This window comes from Drosophila kikkawai, chromosome 2L (genome assembly GCF_030179895.1).
Source record: "Drosophila kikkawai strain 14028-0561.14 chromosome 2L, DkikHiC1v2, whole genome shotgun sequence".
Taxonomy (NCBI): Eukaryota; Metazoa; Arthropoda; class Insecta; order Diptera; family Drosophilidae; genus Drosophila; species Drosophila kikkawai.
Window position 1 is genome coordinate 23,293,379 of NC_091728.1, and position 17,394 is coordinate 23,310,772.

At 39.1% G+C, this 17,394-nt stretch overlaps 2 protein-coding genes and 2 long non-coding RNA genes across 6 annotated transcripts; 1 reads left to right on the plus strand and 3 right to left on the minus strand.

The window, feature by feature from the left end:
- Positions 1 to 361: 361 nt before the first annotated feature.
- Positions 362 to 1,591, minus strand: Glo1 (Glyoxalase 1). Its single transcript, XM_017177003.3, has 5 exons — positions 1,428 to 1,591; positions 1,219 to 1,355; positions 1,053 to 1,139; positions 681 to 794; positions 362 to 616 (listed from the first exon to the last, which is right to left on the minus strand). Exons 1-5 carry the CDS (start codon positions 1,497 to 1,499, stop codon positions 496 to 498), a joined length of 531 nt encoding a protein of 176 aa, XP_017032492.1. The 5' UTR covers positions 1,500 to 1,591; the 3' UTR covers positions 362 to 495.
- A 1,758-nt stretch (positions 1,592 to 3,349) lies between these two features.
- On the minus strand, positions 3,350 to 11,131 carry Eaf (ELL-associated factor). Of its 3 annotated transcripts, none has more exons than XM_017177053.3 (8): positions 11,063 to 11,131; positions 9,458 to 10,300; positions 9,288 to 9,380; positions 5,021 to 5,159; positions 4,730 to 4,962; positions 4,526 to 4,613; positions 3,945 to 4,467; positions 3,350 to 3,886 (listed from the first exon to the last, which is right to left on the minus strand). In XM_017177053.3, the coding sequence occupies exons 2-8, from the start codon at positions 9,576 to 9,578 to the stop codon at positions 3,509 to 3,511; spliced, it is 1,575 nt and encodes a 524-aa protein (XP_017032542.1). In that variant the 5' UTR covers positions 9,579 to 10,300; positions 11,063 to 11,131; the 3' UTR covers positions 3,350 to 3,508. The 3 variants fall into 3 exon arrangements, with proteins under 3 accessions (XP_017032542.1, XP_017032541.1, XP_070139533.1); XM_017177052.3 differs by having other exon boundaries at positions 11,101 to 11,118; XM_070283432.1 differs by lacking the exon at positions 11,063 to 11,131 and adding an exon at positions 10,742 to 10,903.
- Positions 5,530 to 7,310, plus strand: LOC108081816 (uncharacterized). Its single transcript, XR_011444388.1, has 2 exons — positions 5,530 to 6,792; positions 6,849 to 7,310. It is a non-coding gene; the product is annotated as an uncharacterized lncRNA (long non-coding RNA).
- LOC138927937 (uncharacterized) lies at positions 6,855 to 7,993 on the minus strand. Its single transcript, XR_011444389.1, has 2 exons — positions 7,544 to 7,993; positions 6,855 to 7,483 (listed from the first exon to the last, which is right to left on the minus strand). It is a non-coding gene; the product is annotated as an uncharacterized lncRNA (long non-coding RNA).
- Positions 11,132 to 17,394: the final 6,263 nt, after the last annotated feature.

Consider the following 17,394-nt stretch of genomic DNA (forward strand, 5'->3'; position numbering starts at 1 on the left):
CGAGTGCCCGAATACACGAACTTAAATTGCAAAATTCCATATTCGATACCAAACAAATAATACGCTCCCATATTTGTCTATTATTAGTGGCTAGTCACCAGCCAGCACCCACCCCACCGCTGTGTCGGCGGGACATTCGCAGTCCGTCTGGGCAAATACCCCACTTCCGGCCCGAGTGGGTAACACATTTACTTATCAAAAACGTGCCTGGCTGCCGCGATGTAAATAATAATTAGCGTGTGAAAATACCAAGCCGGTAAGGACACAGGAGCCAATTATTTTTTGGGGACAGAGTTGACAGCTGCAGCAGCAGCTGCGACATGTCTATATGCGGGAATAAGGATACTGCCATTGTGGCACATTCTCTTTCTTATTTATTTTAGCGACTCCTTTGGAGATTCCACTCTACAGCTCAAATGTGTTGCAGGCAATTAAGGAACAGTGATGGACACACGTGTAATACAAAATAAAAATTCACTGCCAGCGAGCAGAGGTCTACACAGAGTGGGCGTTGAAGATCTCAATCCAGTAACCGTCGGGATCCTTAATGAAGGCCAAGCCCTTCATGCGACCGTCATCGGGCTTCTTAACAAAGTCGACGCCTAGCTCCTGGAATCTGTGGGAAGGGATAAGGGTCGATAGATTATAAATGAATGCAATTGCAAGGACGTATTTCTTACCGCTGACAGGCAGCATAGACATCGGGAACCATGAGTCCAATGTGTCCGAAACCACGAGGGTCGTTGTTGCCGGTGTGGTAGCTCTGATCTGGGTCGCTTTCAGTTCCCCAGTTGCTAAGATGAAAATATAGAATAAGTGAACGTTTTATCGTTAACCAGAAAGGATGAACTGTCGATTTAAAATATATAATTGCATTTTTCCACCAAGAACTTAAGGCTATTCTGATAATTTGCGTTTTGACTCTTACTGAACCTTGCAATACTATACTGGATTCAAAGTTTTCAAATTAGAAATTTGTAAATGATTCAAGTATATATGCAAGTTCCGATGCAAATACCTAATGAAAGCCTGCTTGAGAAGTATGCACTTACTGGGTCAGCTCAACCGTGGCCTTGCGGCTCATCGCCCAGCTGCGTCGCTCCTTAGGATCCTTGGGCACATCGGCGGGGTTCTCGTATCTGCAGGGAGATGCAAACGCAATTGTTATCACCGAACCATACGCACGTACTTAGATAAGCCGCAGCCACTTAACCTTACCCCATAAAGTACAGGGAGAACTTGGCCTCGGGAAAGTCCAGTTTCACCAGCAAGGTCATTCCTAGGACCCCCGTGTAAAAGGGCAGGGACCGACGCGGATCCTTTATGCGATACATCGTTTGCTGGAACAGAAAGTCCTGGAACGACAGCGTGTTATTTGCTAGTTTTAGGTGGCCATATGTATGTAACTACTGGGTTCGGGGACTTGCCTTGGTGGCCGCCTCCGGCTTTTTGCACAGCTCGTCGGCTTCGGCATTGCTGAGTCCTGTAACGTCGCCCATATCGAGGTATTTATCCAATTAATCACCACCTGTTGATGTTAATTGTACAATAATAATCTAGACAGCCGCGACCAGGGCTGAAAACTATTCGTTTATCTATATTTTCCGCAAGAAATATATTTAATCGGTATTTGGCATATCGATAATAAAAACCTATCGACCAACTACAAAAAGCTGTCTTTAGGCGGGGAATCGATTTTTAAATTAATGAAGGGGCTTTTACTTCGCTTATAGTTACTGTACTTATAAGAATAAAAGTTTTCTCAGGCAGATATAATCCCCAAATAGAATTATTTTTCGACTCCGAGAACCCAAAGTCGAGGGTATTTCATGGGTTTTGTGGGAAATAACCCATGAAAAAGTTAGAAAACACCTGTTAAATTGTTTAGATTTATTTGTTGACTGTTTGATGGTCGGTATTAGAACTAATTCAACTGAAAGTAATATTTATATGTTTGTATATAAAGTCGTGTACATGCTTGTTTGTATATAATATATATATATATATATTTATATATTTGTTTTCTTACCAATTAGACTAAGTTAGTCGCTTGATTTCATTGTGATCTTAGGCATTTCGGATTCCATTTAGAATTAGTTATACAATTATTTCTAGATTCTTTGCATATGTATATTGTGCTTATGATTATCTGAATCAATTTGTTGTTTTCCTTTAGTTTCTGTTGATTTTTTTGTAATAATTGGTGTTTTGGTGTTCCTATTTGATGCTCAATAGTAGTAGTAATGCCCCAAACAATACCTCATGGTCTGCAAAACAATTTATTCCTAGACATATTCTCATGTTCAAAAAATAATTGGTGTCATCTCCGCTTGCTTCTGACTGTCTCTCTCAGATATTGGTCGTTTTTCTCGTGGATGGTACTTTATAAATACAATTCATTGTTGGCTTTCCAAATGAAATAGTGTTAATCTTAGTAAGTGTGTGCCTGGACTTTCGTGCACGCTCATACAAATGGAAGGAGCCGTGTTCTTCTGTGAGTTAACAAATTACGTAGTGTCCATAGATACCCATCTTGTTTTTATAATGGCTTTGCTGTGACCAACTCAACGGGGTGGGAAGCATAAAAGCAGGCGTTTTCATTCGTTTCACATTTATTTCAGTTTCTCGTTGCTTTTAACTATTGCAAGCGCATAACAAATAATAATAAAATATTTTAAAAATTAATTAAAAAACTACAAATAAATTCAAATAAAACATGGGGTAAAACCTAAATGTCTTCATATCGCACAAGTAGGTAACTCAAATGGATGAGAGACTTGGCTAACAAGCTAATTTATCAAAGGCGAACAATCAGTTAGTAATTATGTTAGCGTAACAATAATAAAGAACAAAAATATTGAATACAAAGTATGAGCGAAATAAGGCGAACCGAAATAAGAGCTCATTTGCAAAGTTATTTTCGCGCTTTTGGTATCTGAATAATTTAAATGATTTCCGGCTTAGAGTAAAATGCGTAATTAATGGCAAAAATCCGCTGTGGTTATTCAATGATATTTGTTTTTTGTTGTATCTTAAAATTCATGTTTAATATTTGCAGAATTGGCATTAAAAACTAAATAATTTCCGTAGTTGCATCACCTACTTCGTTTGCTTCTGCTTCTGCTATTTTTATTCATTGTTGATGCTATATGTATTGCGTGCGATCTGCTTTAGGACTTTTAACAAGTTTCACATAACCTTTGAATTTGTATTTAAAATTAGTTTACATTGAATATGTATTGGCAGAAATTAGGTCGTGATATCCTTTCTTGTTTGTATTCAGTGTTCTCCTGCACATTTGGAAGGTTTAAAATTAATGATTAAAATTAATTAATGTATGCTCGGTATATCGTGACGTACAACTAATAATTTATTTATAAAAATTTCACTAGCAAGTAAATTCACCCCTCAATAATTACAACTTAATTACACGCATATAGACAGAATATCAATAATTGTTGTTACTGTTCGATTTGTGAAATTATTGAATTTTATCAAACTCGCCCACCTAATCGTCCTCATCTTCAGACGAGTTTGAGGACAACTGCAGATCGTTTTGCAGCAAGTCGTTTGGAAAGCCACCGTTGGATGCATAAATGCCGGACTGTTGCTTCTGCTGTTGTTGCTGCTGCTGCTGTTGCCTAGGATGATGCGATGGCTGCTGCTGCTGCTGATGACTATTGCTGTAAGTTGGTGATATGGAGCCTAGGCCCAGGTTGGGCAGCTGGTTTAGGTGCTGCTGCTGTTGCATTTGCATAGCTTGCTGCTGCTGCTGTGGCTGCTGCCTGTCATCATCAGTGCTGTCATCGGAGTCACTGCCGCTCTCACTGTCGCTAGAGTCCGATTCCGAGCTGGAGCTGGAGGCACTCAATGCGCCGCCAATTTGCTGCAAACCAAATACATAGCTCAGCACAGTCCCGATCGGAACGAGTGGTGTAACCTACCTGTTCCAGAGCAGCAGCTGCTTGGGCCACTGTTTGCGAGGTCAGATCATGCTCTCTGGCTGCGTCAAAGTCCATTGGCATGCTGTTGCCATGGCCAAGGGCCGAAGCACGCTGCTGTTGCTGCTGATGGTGTTGGTGTTGGTGTTGCTGCTGTGGAGAATGGCGTTGTGGTTGCTGCTGCTGGTGCTGCTGTTGATGCTGCTGCTGCTGATGTTGTGCGTATTGGTTGTTGCTGTTGTTGTACCCGCGACCGTAGCTGGAGGGCTGCTGGTGCTGCTGCTGTGCCATTGGCGGACTGGAGCGCTGATGCATCTGCTGGCGCTTGGCTTGGCTATGCTGAGGAGCCTGTCGCTGCTTGGACGACATGGACCCGTACTCGGATTGACCCCCCACCGAGCCAGTCGATGAGCCCGAGGTATTGGCCTGTCCGCCGTTATGGAGGGCAGCCCTCAACCCAAAGTCATCGTCGTCCGTGATCATAGGGATGCTGGGCAATGTCTGCTGAGCATTATTTGCATCCCAACTGAAAAGAAACAGTGGATTTAATTCCTTCGCCGCGCTGCTGGAGGGTATAAACCTACGCTGGGGCGGATTGGGGGCTGCGATGGATGGCCACTGGACGCGATGGTGAGCTCTGCTGCATGGGCGAATTGCGCGGCTTGAAGTCAACTGAAATTGTCGTAAAATTATCATTAGTTACACATAATTCTTCACCACCAACCAAAGGTCATTATTAAAATTGAAATATTGATATTTTCCTTGCCTTAATCGCTGCCCTTACTCACTTATATTATTCCGGCGACTACCCGTTGAAACCTTTGTCTTTGATGTTATCCGCATTGTGCTGTTCTCCAATTTACTAGCCGACCCGGTTCCATGCCCAGAAGCTGCCATATTCGGGACCATTCCAGCACCGTTGGTTCCCTGACCCTGGGCTGGATTCGGACCCTGGCCCTGGGCCACATTCATGGTCGCATTCTGAACTGGCAGAAGAACTGGCTTGTTCGTAACCTCGCTCCTGAAAAAAAATGAAAAAGCTACTCGCTGCTTGGGGATCCCAATTGTACCGCACTCACCTGGTCTTCTTCACCTGTATGTTGTGATTCAGCTTCTCTATTGTGATAGCACCCGTCTCCTTGTCGTAGATCATCAAGCACTCCTTGGCATACTCTCTCTGATTACCCTTATAAACTGTATGAGGCACACCGGAACTTTCTGCAAGGGAAGCACAATCGAGTTGGCATTAGTCATCCAAAATTGTAGAATTCCTGAAAAACTGGTTAGCTGAGAGTTCAGTCACAGCAAGCACGTGTTCCTTAAAAATGCAGCCATAACAGAGATGTATTTGTTTTAGGAGCTGATAATTTGCTATAATTTCTAAAGCTATGGTAAGGTCAGAAGTTATACAATTCAATTGATTGATTGCTCATGATGTTAAAGAACTCTCATAAATCCATTTTAATATCATGCGATTTTTATACCCTTGCAGGGTATTATAATTTCAGTCAGAAGTTTGCAACGCAGTGAAGGAGACGTTTCCGACCCTATAAAGTATATATATTCTTGATCAGCATCAACAGCCGAGTCGATCTAGCCATGTCCGTCTGTCCGTCCGTCTGTCCGTTTCTACGCAAACTAGTCCCTCAGTTTTAAAGCTATCTGAATGAAACTTTGCATATAGTCTTCTATATACTCTCACTGCTATATATGTCGGAACAGGCCGGATCGGACAACTATATCATATAGCTGCCATACAAATGTTCGATAAATTTTTAGAAAAAAAATTATAACTTGGCTGTTTTTCAACATTTTTGCACCATTTTTTAGATATGGCCATTGTATATTATTTCAGAATTTCAATAAAAATTTCATGAAAATCGGACGACTATATCTTATAGCTGCCATAGGAACGATCGGGAAATTAATAGAAAAAACATTATAACTTCGTTGTTTTTCAACCTATTTTTATCTACTCTGAGTTATAAGCTTATTTTATTAGTTCAGAATTTTGGTATAAATTTCATGAAAATCGGACGACTATATCTTATAGCTGCCATAGGAACGATCGGGAAATTAATAGAAAAAACATTATAACTTCGTTGTTTTTCAACCTATTTTTATCTACTCTGAGATATAAGCTTATATTATTAGTTCAGAACTTTGGTATAAATTTTATGAAAATCGGACAACTATATGATATAGCTGCCATCGGTAGATGTAGAGAAAATGTAAAACTGGGAATGTAAAACTGTAACTGTCAAACTCTAAACAATAAGTATAGGTAAAATTTAATGAAATAATATCTGCAAGGGTATACAAACTTCGGCGTGCCGAAGTTAGCTTCCTTTCTTGTTCATTATTATTTAAATGGTTCCGTTTTACAATGCTGAATCTAGTATTCCTATATTGCCCATCTCTTATAAAGTTAGCTTTTAATCCCTTGTTTCCTCAAATATGAAGAAGTAATCAGTTTGAATATTTTGTACTATGTTTAAACTCCTTTTTTCCCCCATTAATTTCATGAATTCGGTGTCGAAATTTGTTTAAAAACGAGCCTATTAAATATTTAATCAAATCAAAAGCAAAAGCCCAAAGGCCCATATTTGTGGTACGTTTTAAGGATTCTGCAAAACAGCAAAGGGGTAGTTACATGAAGATGAATAAATGTTACGGGGTCAAGTTACTGTGAAGAATTACCGGAAAATACATGCAGATTGGAATAAATTGATTTTAGATCAAAATTGGCATGTCTAATAGGAACATTCATGCCAGAACCCTGCCTTCAAAGCTTCATTTCCCTTAGAAATGAAGACACTGATGTATATACAGCTAACTGCAGCAATTTTCGGTGAGCTTATATCGGCCCACCTTAGTGCTTCTTACAAATTTTTGAAAATCTTACAGCTGTGGTTCTCTTCGATACCACGACTCAAGTAACCCTCCTTCTCAATGTATTGAGACCCGTGGAAGACGTACTTACAGGGGTGCTTTCATCGCATCTGGGGAAGTCGTACGGAATACAACAAATCCAGACGGCCGTAGATATCTACCTGAAAGCTAAACAAGTAAATGGAGAAATATCGAAAGAAGACGCGTACGTGGTAGGCGAGGTGCTGAGACTCTGCCAACAGGATAGATCATTATTCGATATCCTGAGCCACACGAACAGGTGCACGCTTACGGACATCCAAGAGGCTTTGCATTTGATAGCCGCAAAGTTAGGCAAACCGGCATTTTATCAAGTAATTGAAAACTAGCATGATGAATATAACAAATATACATCAGGCTATACCCCGGGAGCCAAAAATAAGAATAAACTTAAATTGACACCAAATATAAGTTAAAATAAACTTTACAATTCTAAAATGTTTTTAATTTAATCAAAATAGGACTACAGCATAGCTGCCATTAAAATAGTGGTTTATTTGTCTGAGAGCCAAGGAAAACTAGCAGTTCAGCATTTAAACAACAGAATGGCATTATCTTATAGCTGCCATAGGAACAATCGGTAGATGTAGAGGAAATGTAAAGCTGAGAATCTAAAACAGTAGCGTGGCGAAGTTAGCTTCCTTTCTAGTTAAAAATACTTTATACTTTACTTTATAACTGCAAATAAAATTAAAATTGCTAAGTCTTAAGCGGTCTTCAGGATAATTAATATGTAATATATATATAAATGTTACTGTTTTCTAAATGGCTTGATTAATTGCAGTCATGGTTATGGCTTATATTGTAAATAATAATTTATCTGCATATAATCGAGAGGTCGAACGGAATGTTTGGCTGCGGCTGCGACGCTTAACTGAAAACTAGTCCAGTTGTGCATTCGGCTGCACCCGTTCGATTCGGAAACGGACTGAGATAGGGAGAGATCGGGCAGTTACCGCACCACTTCCAGACCCACACTTGACCAAATGCCACTGTTATTGTCGTCGCCAGCGCCAAACTCTTTGGCGACTCGTCGCTCGCAATCAGCGGAGCGTTACACAAGGCAAGTCGGCCGCAATGAGGTCCAAACAACAGCAACCACAGCCGACAGCCCACAGACGAGTCTGGCCACAAAGAGCGTAGCGAAATAATACGAGTATGAAAAAGCGAGGAAAAAAACTTGAACGCTTGGCTGCATTTTGCCTGACTTGATGTAATTTGGTTTCATTCCGTCGCTGGCGTCCCCTCTCCACTTCTCGCCGCGCGTCTGTGGCCTTTGTTCAAACGAACTAAGACACAGGGCTGGCTATCCATTAATTTGTATCTAAGAGCTGACTCTGCCACTGCCTCCTAGCATATAAATGCAGTCAAATTATGTCATCAAACAGCCACTAGGGCTGATCAAGTCGCTTTAGAGAATTGGAATCGACTACTATTTCAGTTAATTTTTTTATAACTTTGTGTGAGACCCTTTAACTAGTCGTATCAAAACGAAAAAAGAAAGTATAAAATTCCCAAATATATACTTTAAAAGGTTTCTTGCAAAAAATATGTATCTAATCATCTGACAGACAATTGCCTTCACGGAGTTCATTTTCCCAACTTAAAGGCAAAATCGATTGGTTTTCCTTTCATTTAAATACAATATTAGGTTGCGTGCTCGAGGAAAGACAATAATTTTCCCGATTTCCCATTTCATTAGCCTGTGTCTAATAAAACATGGTTGGATCAAGATTTTTTGCTTTGGGCCTGCGAGACTACAACTAATTTTGTTGTGCATAAATTGAAATCGGATTACACAACTTTAACATAGCCTGCCGCAGAAAAATAAAATAAAACAAAACACAAGCCCTATTAAATGCACTATAATCTTATAATTTTTGTTGGAATTTTTTTTAACTTTCTGCGGTATTTGATTTTCTATCAAATAATAATAATATTTAGAAAAATATGTTGAAGAGTTGCTTTGCTTTTAAAAGAACTACATTTTTAATTTATCCAATTACGACCGGGTTTAAAGTCCCTAATAGCAACCTGACCGAACAAGATAAATCTAAGATAAATCCTATAGTTAATCAGAGTTCCGTTAGGAACATAATAGTGATGTAAGGTGGTAGCTCCTATAACACACTCCTCAGAAAACAACTGTAATGGCTTTTCTTTTCAAGTTGGTTACTTGAAATCATCTGTTATTATGCCGAAAAAACTTGAGAGTTCTGAGTAATATTTTATTTGATGGTAGAAACCGTTAACCGTTATTATATGCTTATATAGTATAATTTTTTCAAATTTTAATTAGCCTTTTCTTTTTCCCGTCAGAAAATGTTGTGCTGTTAGCTTTGTGCTGAACCTCGACATAAGCATCCAAACCCGGAAGATAGTATGTATATCTAGCAGCTAATCCGTTGCACTCACCAGAATTTGGCACGATAACAGTAACTTGATTGTTGGAGCCAACGTCCACAGATGCCATGCGGCTGGTATCCACACTCGCTGGCTTGAAGTCATCTGCAACACGAACACATTTGTGGGTCAGTTCTGGCTGGGCATTGGCAGAAGAATGGGGATGGCCAGGCGACACTTACATTTGATGGTATGGAAGGATGTTGAGTTGTTTCTGAAGGTTGAGCCCAGCTTCAATTCCCGTACCTCATCGCCGATATTGAGGCGCTCCGCCAGCGAATTCTTCTGTTTGGTCATCTTCATCGTACTGTTGTTATTGTTGTTGGTGCTGTGGTTGCTCTGAGGCTGATAAGGCAGGTTGGTGGCGCTTTTTGGGTGGTTATAGTTGTTGTTGTTGTGGTTGTAATTGGCACTGGTGTGGTTTGACTTTTGATAATTGTTGTTATTGTTGCTGCTGCTGCTGCTGCTATATTGATATGACTTCTCGGCCACGTCCGCCAGCGCCGTCGTCGCAGCAAAGTTACGCTCCTCGGCAGCGCCACCGCGTTGATAATCGTAGCCGCCTTGTGTCCCGAAACTTTTCTCGCCGCCCTCACTGCTCCTGTTGCTGCCGCCGGACTTGCGATAACTGCTGCTGCCGTAGTGTTGACTCGCAGCCGCCTTGGCCTTGAGACGCTGCAGCTTGGTGCCCACGGACTTGGGAATTTTTACGGCCGTACTCGTTCGACGTGCTTCGCGATTTTGGACAGTGGCAAGACTTTTGGCAAAAAGTGTTGCACGCCCAAAGGAAACACGCTCGCGAACGGAGGGAAACTAACGAAAAAAAAAATAATAACAAACGGAGAGGGGGCGGGGCCGGGTGCAGGGTGCTGGGTTGACCTTTGGAGACGTTCCTCTTCTTCCTCAGGGCGGCTGGTGTGTTTCCGTGGTCACATTTGTCATTGGACGTGGTTTTTCGCCTTGGAGTTTTGTAGTTTTCCAACCACTCTCTATGTCATTCTGCCGTTGAGCGGTACCACCGTTTTCTGCAGAGAATGCAAATATTCATTTATCTAGCAGTCCGACTTTTTGCCATATGTTTGCGACACACACACACACATACACACACCACAACGACAGGCACACACACGCTGGCAGAAGTGCTGCGCTTTATAACACTGAACTTGCACCTGCTGCTCTTTGACACACATTCGAGAACTACGCTTTAAGTGCGTTTTTCGCCATTATTCACGCGTATCTACAGAGCCACGGGCGTTATTTTTAGAGAAAAGCATTTCACACGCATACAGGCACACGTGCCCAGGAGCGAGCGAGACGGTCGGAGGGGGCGATTTCTTTATGCAAATTACAGCTGATCCGAGGGAAATACGGGAAATCAGAGGTTGAATGTGCGGAAAATTATGCCAGCTTCTGCCCCTACATTCCGTCTCACTGCAAATTGGCACTAATTTTCATGAAATACGAACGCGAGCGCACACGCACACCGCCACACGTAATACGTAAGCAAATTAAAAAGTGAGCGGCTGCCAACAGAGCTGGGCAGGGGACAGCGGGTGGGGGCGGGGGCGCCGTTTGGGAAAGACACAGCTGAAAACAAGTTTGAAATAGCCGAAAAACAGCAACGCGAAGGTGAAATTTCCGAAAATCGAATTGAAACGTAGACGAAAAACATCCGTCTATATGTGTGTGCAGCAGCAGCACAAGTGTGCGCCCGACGGGTGTGTGCGTGTGCCGCGTTCCCCTCGGCCACAAGCTCGGATTTTCCGTGGCTTTTCCGCCGCACAAACCGAGCTTAAATAGAGTACACTTGGGCTATTGCTTTTACTTGTTGGCTTGTTGCTTTTACAATATTGTCTTACATTTAGGGATGTGTATATAAAAATATCGATGTATCGATATGTTGAAAAATAAATATTTTTGTAACCAGATAATCGAATATCGATATTTTTAAAAATAAATATTGATATTTCCTCGTGAGCGCCGTTTTAAGGCCTGTTCCGTGACGCAAAAATTAAAATATTAGAAAATGTCATGGAGAGCAGAAACAGTAAATTGCTAGAAGCATTTACATTTTTTCGAAATTTGGCAATTATATTTATGTATTTACGAGGAAGAAGGAGTGACTTGGGAAATAGTAAAAATATAAATCAGGAAGCCGCAGGCCATCAAATATAAAATGGCTAATTTATCGCCTTGCCGATCTTTCAAATCTTGATGCATATATCACAGGTCTATACGATGTGCTTAAAATTCGCTTTTGCGGCTTTTGGGCACACTAAAACCTTGAAAACAATCATAACGGTCTGGCAGCGTTGGTCGCTCTTCAATGTAAAGTCTGGCAACGCTGGTTGCCCGTGCGACCAGTGATGGCAAAACTGTTATATAAAGCATAATTAGAAATTCGTTAACGTGTAAGAACATTTTTAGATTTTCTAACAGTTTTTTTTTGAGCCACTGTACATCAAGAACGTTTATGTAAATGAAAACCAGCGAAACGCATTGGTTTGTAATTTTAAGAGTTTGGCTCTTTTCTAACCTTTTTTATAGGGTCTTCCCACACAGCATTAAAGCGCATTTAGCATCCGTTGAACAAATGCTCCATAAGGTTTTGCCGTTCCGAATTTTCCCAAATGGCCCGGCGTTAGTTCAGCATTAGATTTTAATGCTGAACTAACGCCGGTTTGTTTGGCGATAGTTAGGCGATAGTTCTTCGGTGCAACTCTGAAAATTTGACCATTCACCACGAAAATGTAAACAAACTTGGCGAGGAACAAATGAGATATGGAATTTAAAACGTGGCGCCAAAGCTACAAGCATGCCCAAATAGTTGTTGGCGTTTTTTCTGTATATTCTTGCCCCAATATGTCCCCAATTGTTACTATTTAATATAAACCGCCTATCTCTACCTTATTTTAAAGATTTTGGATGCCTATACCACCTATAGACACTCTTCGGGGAATTTGCTCTTTGTTAGAGAAAAATCATTAGAAAAACTAAAATTCCTTGTCATTTAATTCATTTAAATTTATTGCGGATAAATTCTGACGCAATCTGTGCCTTTTGCTGTTGTACAACAGCTAAAATAGTTGGTAAATGCTCCATTTCAAATTTGCAACTGCCAATTCGACAGCCTTTGTTTACGTTTTCATGAGCTCACAGCTGATCGATCAGCTGCTCGGATGCTAAATGCGCTTTAATGCTGTGTGGGAACACGAGTTTCACATTTGTGAAAAATCCCAAACGTTCCTCACAAATGCGCTGTGTGGGAAGACCGTATTAGAGGATATAATATTTTCATTAAAATCTGCGAAAAGGTTACTAACTAAGAATACACTTTGTTGTACGGTTTAAAATAAAACATCTTGGTTTTAATAAAATAAGTTGATTTTCTCATATATGTATGTGAAAAACTTAGTCTGTACGTTACTCTGAGAACTATCCTTTGTTTTTGAGCTAGAAACAACTTGGAAATTAGTAGAAGAATAGAAATAGCTTTAACGTTCACGTTAATTCTTGAATTTTTAATTTTATTTACTGTCGGTCACTACTGAGCTTTCATTTGCAAGCAATAGGGCATAATATTTGTAATTAGCTATTATTTACTCCGGTTATTTCAGATTTTAATTTTGGATCTGTAAAAAGTGGTTTCAGTTTTGGCTTTTAACCGTTATCCACCATTGAGATATCAGCAATTGAATTTGCCAGTGAAATAAATTGAGCCGCATTTCATTTACCTGCTTTGTACAAGCTGGAAGAGGTTAAAAGCAATGTTGGAAATGCGCTCTAGAATCCTGTCCTGATTTTTTATCAAAATCAGAAGTAAACAAGAAAAGAAGCTAACTTCGGCACGCCGAAGTTTGTATACCCTTGCACATTGGTTTTCATATTTATATTATAAATTATAATGCCGAAAACAGACACTAAACAGAGTTTCATAACATTTTACCTACAGCTGTGTTCACGGAAATAGCAGTGCCCAACGACCTGCACGTTTAAGATCGGAAAATCCTGTTACAAACACTATTTTCATAATTTTTTTTTTCATAAAAGCTTAGTATATTTAATTATTAACAATACCACAATCATTTAATTTAGGTAACATAAACCCTTTAGAAGATATAGCTAATATCAACAAAAAAGGTCTATATTATGCCGATCATTGAAATAGCAGTGAAAAACTAAAATTCTTCATAAATTTAAAAATATCGTATAAGAAACCTATTTCTTCTTAAATTCTAATTGACTATGATCTAATAATTTGTTAAATAGCCTTTAGAAGCTATCATAGCCTCATACCTGGGTGGCAAGGAGTCCACCAAGTCTTAGAAACGCTTGAGGGGAATATGGCCTCATTCCTCCTGCACAAATTGCCAAAGCTGCGGCTTAGAAGTCGGAAACTTCTTTAATACGTAGCCCTTGATGTCCCCCATAAGTTTTCGATCGGATTTATATCCGGGGACTGTGCAGGCCATGGCATTGCATCCACTTTTTCATTAAGAACCCACTCCTTGGCCACCTTGATGGTATGATTAGGGTCACTGTACTGTGGAAATGTCCAAATTAATGGCATATTTTCCTCAGGATACGGCTGCAAGACAGTTTTTAATATTTGGACATAAACATAATGGTCTTTGATCCGACAGATCATATATACGGGACCTAAAACGTTGTATGAAAAATATACCCATACCATGATTTTTAGGCCACCATGTTTTACTGTCTTCAGCGTGTGGTTTGGGGGGTACTATGTATTTGGAGGTCGACGGACATAATGTCTTGTCCTATTCCACCAAATAAAACCAGTTTGGAGTCATTTGTCCAAAGGATATTACGCCATTTGAATAGTGGCAGTTCAAGTGGCTATTGGCGAACTCCAATCTGGCCTTGATATGCCTTTAACCAAGCAGTGGCATTTTCCATGGACTTCGCGAATCTAAAATTTATTCAATAAGTCCCCGGCGAATGGTCCCATGACTGATTCCCATGCCAATTCCCGCTCATATATCCCTAGAGGATGCAAAAGGACGAGCTTTGCTAAAGCGAAGTACGCGTCGAGCCAGTACAATTGTGGTTTTGCGAATCGTTCCTCGGTTTTTTTGGGTTCGGTTCATATTTTATGATTTATAAACTATTCTAAAATAACAATTTGAAAGATTTGGAGTCTCTTTACATGTTTTGCCCTTCTTTATAGGCTAAGTTCTGTGATACCTTTCTCTCATGGAGCAGTGAGGTCCTGCGCCCACTAAAATATTTTTTTTTGCGTTGTAAAGGTGTATTATATAATAAACTATAATAACGACCGTAATTAAACTCATTTTTTACAAAATTAATAGAAATTTCGGCACTTTTTGCGAAAGAAAATTAAATACTGCTATTTCAGTGATCGGCCAAAACGAGCTGCATATGTGAAAAAATATCAATAAAACATAAAAATAGAGCAAATCTAACGGAATTTTTTCTCGATTCTTATCTTTATGTTCCATTTAACAAAAACAATGTGCAATAGATCAGCTTGCAAAAAGGAATATGTACAAAAAAAGGTTTTGAAGTTGTTCCCTCTGTCGCACTGCTATTTCCGTGAACACAGCTGTATACTTATTATGTTTACAGTTTGACAGTTACAGTTTTACATTCCCAGCTTTATATATTTTATACATTTACCGATCGCTTCTATGACAGCTATAAGATATAGTTGTCCGATTTTTATGAAATTTATACCAAATATCTATAATAATAAGTAAAGCTCCATATCTCAGAGTAGATGAAAATACGTTAAAAAACAACGAAGTTATAATTTTTTCTATTACTTTCCCTATCGTTCCTATGGCAGCTATAAGATATAGTCGTCCGATTTTCATAAAATTTATACCAAAATTTTGAAATAATACCAGAAGCTCATGTGTCAAAGTAGATTAAAATACGTTGAAAAACAACGAAGTTATACAGGCCTGCTCCGGTAATCGTAAAATTTTTTCGATTTCGTTTTGGGCGAAAACGAACCGTTTTCGTTTTTAGCTGCTCCGGTTTTCGGCAAATTTCTGCTATCGGATGTTTCGTTTTCTCATCGTTTCTCACTGCTCAAGCAGCTTACTTGTGTTGTTGGTAATAAGCAAACAACGTAAAGTACTGCCTATTATATTTACAATTGCCCTTTTTCTAAGCCAGAAAAAGGCAAAAAATGGTAGAATTAAGCAAATCCAGGCACCTAAGATGCTGCCACACTTTTCACAGTTTTAATTCCGGTGGTCTCAAATAATTATTTGTTTAATTTGGACCATTTAAGTAATCACATTAAATAGCATTATTTATGAACAACCATTTTGGCGGTCCTTTAAAGTTATTAATGTATTCATTTATATTTTATAAGTATTTTTAACTGGATGTTTCGTTCCACCAACAATATGGCAACCTTGGCGATAACTTTTTGCGGTGAACCTATCGACCTATCGCCAAATCGAGAAAACTGGTTGAACACGGCAAAAATTTTGTTGTCAAATCTGAGGAGGGGTCAGAAATAAATTTTTTATAAAATAACTACCTGCCAGAATGATCTTGTGGTGGTGTGGAATAAACATCAATAGACCACCGAGTAAACTATTTTTTTCCTTTTGTAAATAAGATCTGATTTCATATAAAAAAAGCCATTTACTTATCATTCCATTTTTTTCGATTAATTTCCCGATCGTTCCTATGGCAGCTATAAGATATAGTGGTCCGATTTTCATAAAATTTTTACCAAAATTCTGGAATAATAAAAAAAGGCTATCAGGCCTGCTCCGGTAATCGAAAACGGCAAGAATTTTTCGTTTTTGTTTTTGAAAACGAGAAATTGGTGCTCCGGTAATCGAAATCGAAAGATTTTTTCGATTTGAAAAACGGGCACCTTTTTCTGGCCGGAATGAAAAGTAAATGGCTTTTTCTATATGAAATCAGACCTTATTTACAAAACGAAAAAAATAGTTTACTCAGTGGTCTATTGATGTTTATTCCACAACACCATAAGATCATTCTGGCAGGTAGTTATTTTATAAAAAATTTATTTCTGACCCCACCTCAGATTTGACAACAACATTTTTGCCGTGTTCAACCAGTTTTCTCGTTTTGGCGATAGGTCGATAAGTTCACCGCAAAAAGTTATCGCCAAGGTTGCCATATTGTTGGTGGAACGAAACAGCCAGTTAAAAATACTTATAAAATATAAATGAATACATTAATAACTTTAAAGGACCGCCAAAATGGTTGTTTATAATTAATGCTATTTAATGTGATTACTTAAATGGTCCAAATTAACTAAATAATTATTTGAGACCACCGGAATTAAAACTGTGAAAAGTGTGGCAGCATCTTAGGTGCCTAGATTTGCTTAAATCTACCATTTTTTGCCTTTTTCTGGCTTAGAAAAAGGGCAATTGTAAATATAATAGGCAGTACTTTACGTTGTTTGCTTATTACCAACAAAACAAGTTAGCTGCTTGAGCAGTGAGAAACGATGAGAAAACGAAACATCCGATAGCAGAAATTTGCCGAAAACCGGAGCAGCTAAAAACGAAAACGGTTCGTTTTCGCCCAAAACGAAATCGAAAAAATTTTACGATTACCGGAGCAGGCCTGAATAATCAATGTTTGGCACCTTTCCTAAGCAGAATTTTTATAAATAAATTAAACAAAGACTTTATACTATAGCTTAACTTAAATTCTATTAATAGTTTATTTAATTGTTTCCCATCGGCATAAATTTTACTTTTCCACTTTAAAAATTATTCCTTGCTCAGAGAAGTTCTGGTCAAGACACAATAAGTAAATGTGAAATTTGCGAATAGCACTCGTGTTATAAGTGCAAGGTGGTCTTTGGTTGGGTTTTTGTGCCTTTATTTTGCCAGGGAGACTACCTAACTATTAATGTCTTTATTTAAAAAATGAATTTAAAATAAACCGAAAATATTTCTCATTGCTCCTAAAAAATGCATAGCTTGTAAAAGTCACATGTGGCCACAATTAATGTTGGACATTTTACATTCCCAAGAACCTAGTGCAATTTTAAATTAATATCCTAGAGCAAAACTCGTCCTTGTAGTTGGGAAAAGAGAGAAAGAGTAAAAGGAAAAGTCTAGAATCAGCC

Coding starts and splice junctions, on each gene's coding strand:
- Glo1 (XM_017177003.3), bottom strand. CDS start 1,499: ATGGGCGACGTTACAGGACTCAGCAATGCCGAAGCCGACGAGCTGTGC. Junction 1,356..1,427: donor AGCCGGAGGCGGCCACCAAG/GCAAGTCCCCGA, acceptor CTGTCGTTCCAG/GACTTTCTGTTCCAGCAAAC. Junction 617..680: donor GTCTATGCTGCCTGTCAGCG/GTAAGAAATACG, acceptor CCCTTCCCACAG/ATTCCAGGAGCTAGGCGTCG.
- Eaf (XM_017177053.3), bottom strand. CDS start 9,578: ATGAAGATGACCAAACAGAAGAATTCGCTGGCGGAGCGCCTCAATATC. Junction 9,381..9,457: donor ATCCTTCCATACCATCAAAT/GTAAGTGTCGCC, acceptor TTCGTGTTGCAG/ATGACTTCAAGCCAGCGAGT. Junction 5,160..9,287: donor TGTTATCGTGCCAAATTCTG/GTGAGTGCAACG, acceptor CTTCCCTTGCAG/AAAGTTCCGGTGTGCCTCAT.